At 47.4% G+C, this 10,980-nt stretch overlaps 1 protein-coding gene across 1 annotated transcript; it reads right to left on the reverse strand.

The window, feature by feature from the left end:
- Window positions 1–512: 512 nt before the first annotated feature.
- aktip (akt interacting protein) lies at window positions 513–9,623 on the reverse strand. Its single transcript, XM_084436537.1, has 10 exons — window positions 9,479–9,623; window positions 8,484–8,599; window positions 5,610–5,821; window positions 5,377–5,441; window positions 5,139–5,239; window positions 4,696–4,784; window positions 3,071–3,169; window positions 2,787–2,894; window positions 2,590–2,650; window positions 513–1,587 (listed from the first exon to the last, which is right to left on the reverse strand). The coding sequence occupies exons 2-10, from the start codon at window positions 8,529–8,531 to the stop codon at window positions 1,480–1,482; spliced, it is 891 nt and encodes a 296-aa protein (XP_084292663.1). The 5' UTR covers window positions 8,532–8,599; window positions 9,479–9,623; the 3' UTR covers window positions 513–1,479.
- Window positions 9,624–10,980: the final 1,357 nt, after the last annotated feature.

A 10,980-nucleotide genomic window follows, 5' to 3' on the forward strand; every position in this document is an offset into this window, starting at 1 on the left:
TTCTGAGCCGGTTCCTCAAAGATAACATATATTTCCACTAGTTGTCTTCGAAGTATTAACCGACGAATATTTGCTTCGATGGATAGTAAAAAATAATAGTTATGATAACAGGACACACAAGATGGCCGCGGCATAGCTAAAGCCAATCCGCGGAGGTTTTACTTGCATTACTGTAGTCTCCGAGTCAGGACGCCGTGTTGACAGGAGAGGGAGATAGTGGGAGAGCTGCTATCAGTTGTCAGTATGTGGCGACCTCCGGTGGCTGATAATCATATTGCATTCAGAACAGTCGACGTGGAAACGCTGCCCTTAAAAATCCATGGCGCCACTAAAACCCGTTACATTGTGAAATTAAAACGTGCGAGGGATCATACAATCACATTCTGTTTGAGTTTTATAAATCTAGAAGCACAAACAGCCTCAAAGCATGCATAGCTACCCCATGAATAAACAACGAAGTACACAACAGAACATGGTCATTGATATGTATAATTTTGTTTATTTGCTTTCAGAGAAAACCACACATTGCCTACAGTAATGCCATTCTCAAACTGACAAGGTGAAATGAGTAAACAATGTTTGCCTAACTCAACTGTCCAAACAGCAGCATGTGAAGTAGAAAAAAATATTGACTTAATTTCACAGCGCATAAGAGCCAACAGGTTTCAGCAAAACCTATTCCTGTTGAGGTGTCAGCCATTTGCACAGCATCCATTATTTACACACTACACCTTTAATAATCGCATTAAGGTTAAATATAACATTAAAAATCAATTCAAAGTAGAGATTTAAATTTAGCATTTTAATTAAAACCGTACTTGCCTTTTCAGCATATTTAGATGTATATATTATGAGCTATTTAAGACAGAATAGTTTACACAGTAAATAGAAAAGAAAATACTAACCATTGTTCGATAACAGATTAAGGAAAACAAAAATCCACCTAATTAACTTTGACAAAGCGTAAAACTTGTCTTGGGAGTTCAAAAAACATCTGTTGTTGAGTCCATCCTCAGTCTGCAATCATAACATTCCAAGTCGCATGAATATTCCGTCCTGATACCTTAACAAGCGGTCATGAATCTAGTCAACTGTGTTGATCCATACATTACAGCCAGCCTCTCAAATGCAGATTATTATACTCCTATTTCAATTAGAACTGGGAGGGCATCATAGCCGAACCCAGCACGTGTGCACGGATCCCAAAAGCAAAATGAAAAAAAGCTCTTTGATTGCATTGTAGCCTAGTGTTACTAAGACATCCAGTTGTCACTTGATTTACATACGAAACACTCTTTAGTTCTGAAGCCTTCTGAACATACAATGCTTTTAAAGCTGAGCAACAGTGTTGAAGATTTAAAATGAAGTCCATTCAACTGGTCCAGAGTTTCAATTCACATGACCAGCAGAGGTAAGTTCCATGGCGTGTCACAAGTGCTCTGCGCCTCCCTCTAGTGGCTGATCAGCAGCACTGCAGGCTCAGCTCTGGGGGGGGTTGTCGTCTTTGCTGAAGGGCTGTGTGGATCCTGGCTTTACCCACGACAGGCCTGACACCTGCAGGCCTCTGTGATGTTCCTCAGGCCGTCTCTAGGGCAACAAAGAGACATTATCACACAGAGCGGCTCCATGGAAACAGCTCGCATATCCTGACCAATCAAAGCCCTGCTGGCTCTCACGGCAAAGCCCTCTGGGAGCCAGAGGGGAACCTGACTCTCAGACCAGAGAGGAGCCGTAACGTTGCAGGGCTCCTACACGGCACCAGACAGCAGAACTGCAGGTTGCTATATCACGTATGGCCTTCAAACAGTGACTCATCCTACTTCCGTTCGTCCTACGTTGATTAAATGAAGAAAACACAGAGGAATTGATCACTGGCATAGGCAGGGACTGACAGAGCTGATTTTTTCAATTTGATGTTTTATATGAACATTTGCAAGCATTTCGGGGCAAGTCTGTGTGAGGTTATGCCCGAGTTGGCCGTTGCCTCGCGCATCACTGCCTCGCGCATAGTTTAGATCACGGCTCAGCAACCTGCGTCTCTTAAACCCCTCTCCAGTGGCTCCCTGGCTTTGACAAAAATGATATGGAAATGAATAAGAACTGAATAAATGTATTAATATTAAATACATTTATTTATTACAAAAATGAATGGTTCTGTTGGCATTCAAGTTAGCCAACTAGCTAGTCAGCAGCAGACAGGCTAATTCAGCACAAATTGGTGCATAAAAATTCACCCGGATGCAGGAAATTAAGTGTTTGACGTGCAATATTTCCTGGGGGAGGACCCACAACGTATGCTTGCAACATAGCATCACACACATCAACCCTTGAAGGGGATTCATTTGATCTTGATCCTGACATCAGTTTAGAAAAGCGAAATATAGCATTTTTGGCCAGTCTGTACGTCGTCGTGGCATCGCCAGGTACGGACCAGTCTATGATGTAGCAGTCTGCAGCCCAGCGACCGCCTAGGAGCCTGGAAGAGCGCTCTCCACGACGAGAGCTTTGAGACGGCGCCGCCATCAGCCCTGCCGTGTCATAGCTCCCAGCATGGAGACGCCGCTGTAGCAGCTTGCTTTGACCACTCACTTTGTGTGTGAACATCCCCTCCTTCGCATCGTCGTGGACAGCCGGGTTCCAGGGGGAGAAGCTGGACGCAAACGAAACTGGGTTAGACGAAAGCTCGACACGGAACACACTTTTGAAAAGATGACATGTTTTTCTACGCGTCCGTTTGCACGCCCTGCGGCCGGCGGAATGTGGGGTAACGAGGAACATCCACCGACCTTATTGCATAAGGGTCATCTATCTTGGGCTGGTCAAACAGGTGGCTGTTACATAGTTTGACGCTGTCCACCACCTTGCTTTTGAACAGCTGCACGTCTTTGTCGTACCTGGGGAAACGCACAAGACCAGTTGTTAGGTAAACAGCCGGCATTGGACCGTACACACAGCACTGGACGGCCTGGAGGGGCAGCCCGGGGTGCGGATTAGGACAGGAGACGGGTACATGGTGGACAGGGGACTTGACCCGAGGTAGTTCGAAGGCACGAAAAAGGCGGAGACTCACAGCACGGCCGCCTCGGGGTTGAGCGGCTCCATGGTGTTGATCTTGTAGAACACGGTCCGCGCGTACATCAGGACCTGCCAGATGTGGTTGTGATTGCGCCTGCAGGAAGACGGGAAGATGGAGGGTCAGAGAATAAGCTGGTGGCAGAAACGCGGTGGGATGTGAAAAAGGGATCCTCGGCCGGTCCTCGGCACGCTGAAGCCAACGGCGCCGCCGGGCCACTACCGGGCCACTACCGGCGCCGAGGACCGGCTGGTACCAGACTGCACTCTGCACACACACTGTACATACACTCACCACACCCCATTCTGTCTATAGTACGTACACTGGAATTGTGCCTCTCCCTTGATTCTTTTTTTTATTTTTATAGTATATCGTAATTTGTGCATTTTGTTCCACTGTTCTTTGGTATTTTTACATTTTGTATTTGCACTGTTCTTTTTGTACTGTCCTGACTTTGCTGTGCTGTCCAGTTCCTGCACCCTGTCCTGTGTCGTCTACAACAGCGTATGCTTTAACACTAGTCACATTCCTAGTATGTGTGAACTATATACATGGCAGTAAACAGATCTGGAGTCTTGAGTGTTTCCGCGGGCCACGTGGACCGGAGATCAGGCCCAGATACAGGAGGTAGAGACGGGTCAGGAGAGAGGGTGGAGCTGCGTCCAGCTGGGTCAGGAGAGAGCGCAGGGCTGGAGGTAGAGACGGGTCAGGAGAGAGCACGGGGCTGGAGGTAGAGACGGGTCAGGTGAGAGGGCGGGGCTGGAGGTAGAGACGGGTCAGGAGAGAGCGCGGGGCTGGAGGGCGGGGCTGGAGGTAGAGACGGGTCAGGAGAGAGGGCGGGGCTGGAGGTAGAGACGGGTCAGGAGAGAGGGCGGGGCTGGAGGGCGGGGCTGGAGGTAGAGATGGGTCAGGAGAGAGCGCGGGGCTGGAGGTAGAGATGGGTCAGGAGAGAGGGCGGGGCTGGAGGGCGGGGCTGGAGGTAGAGACGGGTCAGGAGAGAGGGCGGGGCTGGAGGTAGAGATGGGTCAGGAGAGAGGGCGGGGCTGGAGGGCGGGGCTGGAGGTAGAGACGGGTCAGGAGAGAGGGCGGGGCTGGAGGTAGAGATGGGTCAGGAGAGAGCGCGGGGCTGGAGGTAGAGATGGGTCAGGAGAGAGCGCGGGGCTGGAGGTAGAGACGGGTCAGGAGAGAGGGCGGGGCTGGAGGTAGAGACGGGTCAGGAGAGAGGGCGGGGCTGGAGGTAGAGACGGGTCAGGAGAGAGGGCGGGGCTGGAGGTAGAGACGGGTCAGGAGAGAGCGCGGGGCTGGAGGTAGAGACGGGTCAGGAGAGAGCGCGGGGCTGCGTCCAGCTGCGCAAACAGCCCAGAAGCTGGAGCCACGGTAAACACTGGCTCTTTTATGTGACGGCACACATGACGGCCATAACTCCTGACCGAGAGCCACAGATCACAACTCTCAGGGAGAGCCTCTCTCTCTCTCTCTCTCTCACTCACTCACTCACTCACTCACTCACTCACTCACTCACTCACTCACTCACTCACTCACTCACTCACTCACTCACTCACTCACGCATCTTCCAAGGCGTTACTACACATATCAAGATTGCGAATCGACACGAGACTGACCTCCACTTGGTGAAGGCTCTCCTGACGTCCAGCTCTCCCGACACAGGGTCCACCAGGGGGTGGAAGACCGGGATGTCGAAGACCACCCTCTGTGAGATGCCACAGGGAGAGAGAGAGAGAGGACACCGCGTCAAAGTCACGGTCACTTGTCACTTGTTTTAGAAATGAGTTCTGGCGAGTAGTAGTACATTGGCTTTTCCTACGTTAAATGCAATTATTGTTAGTCGCTTTGGATAAAAGCGTCTGCTAAATGACTAATGTAATGTAGTGTCAAAACTCTACACAGCCATGAGTTGGGATCCTCGAGCGACTTCACAACGACCGTTAGTCTGGTTCATGCCATAAATGAATGCCCTTCTCAAGCTTGACACATCAAATATGGGCCTAGAAGTCTTCATTTAGTGTAAACACAGCTATACGTCCGGGTTTACTGCTGTACTCACCGGGCACTCCCCGTCAGGGTAGTTGTCAGGGATGTACACGGTGAACTTGAAGACCCCGTCCTGGTACAGACCATGTCTGATGAAGATGACGCCGAACCACACTGGAGGGAGAAACGACAGAGAGCAACGATACTCAGGGTGAGTATTGTCTTCATACTCGGAGTACTTCATAGTGCGCGTCATTATGCAGAGTGGCGTCTACACCCGGGCCTACGCGTAGAAGAGATGAGGTTCGTACTCAATGCTGACTTGTAGGATGGCTGTACATAGATGCCCGGGAGTTTCTGCTTGATCACTAGCGTGCTGCAGGTCACAGGGGAAAAAAATCGCAAGTCACGTTAATGTAGCAGGAAATGCGCATCAAATGATCAAATGAATCCCCTTCAAGGGGGCGCGTGCGCACGCGCACACGCACACGCGCGCACACACACACACACACACACACACACACGCAGGAGGGCCGGCACTTACAACTCGGCCAGCAGTGAGTACTCGAGGTAGAAGGGGCCGTAGGAGGCGTGTGTGCCGTTGGCCGCCTGGGTGGCGGTGGCGGTGGTTGAGGCGGGCTTGGTGATGGGGACAGCGTTCTTGGGGATGGACGGCAGCTGCTTCTTCCCGAAGGGCGGTCGGGCGGGGCTGCCTCGCTGCTCCCCCTGGCTGCTCTGCTCCTCACTGTCAGATCTCTGCACGTTCACACACGCACACACACACGCACGCACACACAGCGATGGGGCAGTCAGTATGATGAGATGATGAGATGCATTGTAAGGACAAGCGCTAACAAGAATTCCAATGCCTTATCAGCACTAATCAATTCCTCATTCAAGTACACTAGTAGGTACACAACTAAACATTATAAGCTTCCAACTTCACAATCTGGCAATTAACCATCTGTAATCTAGCAGTCTATCAAATTGACCCTCATCTACTTATTCCATCCAATCATGGATGACGGTGACTGTGACCGTAATATCGGCGGGAAAATTATTAAGATTCAAGTATACAGTGCCACAGAGTCAGTTGTTATTGTGTATTGTATGATTGGTGAGCCACAGCTAGATCCTGCGTCTCTGTACACCAGACAGTTACAGAGAACAACTGGCTCCATTTTAAATGGCGAGTCCCACCGTCTGCACAGCGAACTCCAGCTTCTTCCTTCTGGAACGAAGGTTTATCATCCCAAAGTGCGAAACCAAACGCCATAAAACAAGCTTTGGCCCAGCAGCCATTACTCAGTTGAACAAGTCGTAGCAACATTGCACAGATGATGATTACTTTCAATTTGATCATCTTTTGGTTTTAGGGGTTTTAGTGATGATTAACTACTTTTATTTCTATTATGTTTCTCTCATGTTTGTCAATGTCTACTGTTGGTGTTGTTGGATGACTCTATTGCAAACCCAATCTGCCTTCTAATAACATGAACTGACCTGAACAGACACCATGTACAGTACAAACTGGCAACAGGTTCTATTGCAGAGGGGGGGTGGGGGGTGAAAGGAGCATTGAAAAACACACATTCAGCCATGTTCTCTCCTGAGTTGGTGGCTGGAGTAGATCCTCAATGAATAATCAGGTAGACAGAACAAACATTTTGAGCACTTAAATCCAGGTTCAAACACCGAAACACTGTCCTTGTGCTATAATGGTGGGTTCCAGTTGACTCCTAAAATGTCATCTGGAACGCCCACTTAACTGAACTGGGATTTCCACCGGGGGGGATTCTACCCGACCTGACCCAACAACAAAATCAAAATGGCTGCTCCACGCATCAACAATGAGTTAAAGCTATAGTAATGCTGTTTACTAGGGTTTCTGTCTTATAGTGTCTCGTTAAATCAGAGTTACACAATGCTGTCCAACGTCTATCAGTGGACAATGTTGCTTAAGTGTTTGTGAGCGCAAAATAGCGTGTAGTTATCAACTGCTATTGCTAACAATGGCCAACTTGGCTAGAACTACAAAGATCGGGCCAAAGTGGGTTTTTCGCCTTGTTGTTTCTGGAATGCAGTCACCTGAAGCCTCGGACGTCATTCCCAACTCCAAATTCCTACTTCCCAGGCAACTGGAACGAAGCATAAAACGCCCCTAGACGGCAGAAACAGGACACACAGCGCCCAGGCCACATGCTGTGTGACCTCTCAGGTTCCAGTGACCACCTGACATCTGCTTCCTCCTTCCAAACAAAGCCTGGCCGCGGCAGAGATGACGAGCTCCCTAAAATACAGCTCTCATCATGTCCCAGGAATACAGCTCGCCGTCGCATCATATCCCCCCGACTCTGCGGGGCAGGCTGGGTAAGCGAGGAGGAGCGCCAGTAGCAGAGCATCGGTCCAAAACAAGCCCCCTATGACTAACGCAGCTATGGGAGGAATTCATGACAAGCTCGGTGCCTTAAAGCAATACTGTGCGACTCTGTTTTGAGGCCGACGGGAACCAATGAACAAACAGTTCTTTGGAGAGGGCGGGGCAGGGAGTTCACACCCATGCTAAAGGCAGGGCTATTTTTCCAGTGTCCCACTATCATGCTAACAATTGACTGTTGGCACCTCCCTTTCAGTAATGGAAAATACCAGGGGACAGCCAAGTCCTCTAAACACAGAACAAATAGTGTAGTATTATTGATTAAGCACGCTGATTGACTACATGCGTCATCAACTGAATAGGCCTCATATCTGACAGACCATGTGAAGAAGGACTAGTACCAAGTAGCCTACCCATTTAACCAGGCAACGTGTTCAAAGTTTCAAACACCATTGGGAGTTTTGTAAACCTAAAGTTACTGTTTGTTTTGTTAGGCCTAGATCAAGAAAAATGGATGGAATACGTTTCCAAACCAACTTAGCCACTGTCTGGGTTGATCTAAAACTCAGAGCTTACCTTGGCTGATTAGGAGCATCGAGTAGTGTAAGTCACAGTTCAGCTCTGCCCTCTGATAGGCCAGCAGGAATACTCATCACATCCATTACGATCGAGCCACCAGATGTCTATAGTGGCTAGGGGCTGGGTGGCCCTTTTCTGGACAGGGCAGGCCACAAACTGCTCCTAACACAGCTCATCTATAATCATTAACCTTGTGAGATCATCCAGATCTGGCCCATCTACATAATCATGGCTTCAGGCCGGTCACATGTCCGACTCTCCCTGTGCCCTCCTGAACCTAGTGGGAACTTCCAAAGCCGGGTGAGACTGAAAAGGCAAGTCACTGGTAAGTAAAAATATATACAACACACCCTTAGAAAGTTAAGGCTGAATGTTAAGCACAACAATTGCAGTCCTCCCAGATTCCCTTTGAAACCTAAAACGGGGGTGTGAACAGGTGCAGGGCAGGTGATGTCTTCTCACCTTACGACCAGCGTGGGTAGACATACTCCAGAAAGGGTTCAGGTTCATTACTCATGGAGATACAAGCTGGTGGCCCTGTGTGTCGCTCCCGTGCTGCCCGTGCCATCCGCTGGTAGCTGGGGAGTCAGGAGAGCAAATGGTTGGTGTGAGGCACCACACACACACACACACACACACACACACACACACACACACACACACACACACACACACACACACACAATGAGCAACTTGAGGCTGAATGACAGCTGCTGGCTCTTGGTCATGCTGACTACGCTCCTGCTTCATGTAAAATGAATGCTGTCTGACACATCTATACTGTATGCATACCATTCGTTGCATAAGAAAGGCACAGTCAATTATTTACCTGCTGCAGTCTTGTGGATCATATTGAAAAGCATAGTTGTGGAGTAAAAGCCACTGCCTTTGTTGGTATGGACATGGTGTTAACAATTTGCGACGGACGTCTTAGCTAGTAACAAACCATAATGAACTTAACCAGCTAGCTAACACTAGCTAGCATGACACTATTCAACCATCTCTTAGCTAGCTAGCTACTAACGTTAGTATTTATTATGGATCACAGCAATGTAGTAGACTGGACACTTCCAAGTCTAAACAACTGGTCAGCATGTGTACTAACGTTAGGTAATGGACAGATGGATCACCTAAACAACAACAGCATCAACAACAACAACGTTGACCAGCAACTTAGTGCTAGCAGCACCATTAGCTAACAGTGTAAACGACTGCAAACTAGCTAACGCTATCTACACAATGCCAACACCATTAGCTAACTAACTCATCTAATTGAGCTAGCTAGCTAACTTAGCGAACGTGATTGGCCACAACAAACTTAGCTTGAAAGACGAAGATGTGTTTATAGCTAGGCTAACGTTAGCTACTGCATTGGCAAACTACTGCATTGGCATTGACTAGCTAGCTAGCAAGCTTGCTCAAGTATGCTAGGTTCCGCTAGCTAGCAATAAACTCACCTTCCTTGACAGCGGCCTCCACAAACTAAGACAGGACCCTGTTTCTAGAGGAGGTAAGGATTAAATGTGCTCTTCTCAATTGAACAAGAAACGATTCATCGCCTTGGTGAAGTCACCGTTGATCAAACATAGAGATAACTGTCTAAACAGACACCTTCTAGTAGAGACCAGCAGGCTTGCTGTTTGACAGACAAATACCAAACTACAAGGATTCAATCTAACGTGATCATGGGCGTTTCTTATTTACAACAAAGACGTCCTATTGGCTTGCTAACAAACCGTGGACAATATCTTAAATGTGATTAGTTTACCCCTTCCTACTTGATCCATGCACATTGCACAAGCATTTAGCATTTAAATAATAACATATTTAAATGTAAATCATTTAAATAATAAAATAATCCATATGTGTATAATATAATGTATAATGGACCCACAGCCAAAGAAAACAACCATGGTTATCAAAAAATACAGTATTAGAGCCTGGTTGAATAAAAAATACATAGATTGAAACCATGTCACACCGGTACCTTGGCAGTCACTCTTGCCAGTTAAAATGCCCTTTGTGCTTAAGAGAGAGCTTGTCCTGGTGGTATTCATGCAGCACATGCCACCTCCGGTGAGAGAGTGCATCCCCAGCCTGTTGTTTGTTTCTCATTATTGCTTTATAATTAATATTATAATTAATATAATTAATATTAATATTTAATGCATCACTGATTGAATTAATTGGTGGAAATGACATTGTCCAAGCTTGAGAGTAAATAGGCCTACAAATTATTGGCTTCATCATTATCTGGTTCTATTTTGTTCCAAGTACCCTTCACTGACGAAGGTAATTAGCAGCCATTTCCTTTATTGGGGTAGTCAACAATGAAGGTCACTAGACTCATTTGACATACAGATCAGAGACCCAGGGCAACACAAACAAGTTTGTCTGCTTTGCCTTCATTGACATTGAGATAATATGTCAGACATGAACAAGTCTCTGATGACCCACAACATTAATTCGGTTATGCCTTTTGTCTTTCGCAAACACCTTTCAAAAAATTTGAATCAATGAATGTGACTTTACTTGGTCAGACTAATAATTGGGAGAAGATTAGATTCACAAATGTAAATAATGACCTTTTCAAGCAACACAAACATGTCCGTCCCTCTGATGAAAGTTTTTAGGCCAACGGTGCAAATTACAGGTCATGTGTTACCCTCGGTTCAGTGTTGCTGACTCTTTAGGTCTTTTGCCATCTCTTGTTCATTAGTACACTATGAATAGCTTGTGAACGTGCTCCCCTCATAAGTCAGATATAAACATTGCCTCACCAATTCTGGCCTCTTAATAAAGATGCTATTTGAGCAACCAAACAACCTAGGAAGACGAGCCGTCTAATTTTACACTTTCTCATTTTTTAGCTTCATCAATCAACTACCATGAAATCCGTGTGTCTACTGTGCAACTGTAAGGGCTGATCCCTTTTCACAGTGGCTCAAGTGCAGCTGTG

Source organism: Borostomias antarcticus (genome assembly GCF_949987555.1).
Source record: "Borostomias antarcticus genome assembly, chromosome: 4".
Taxonomy (NCBI): Eukaryota; Metazoa; Chordata; class Actinopteri; order Stomiiformes; family Stomiidae; genus Borostomias; species Borostomias antarcticus.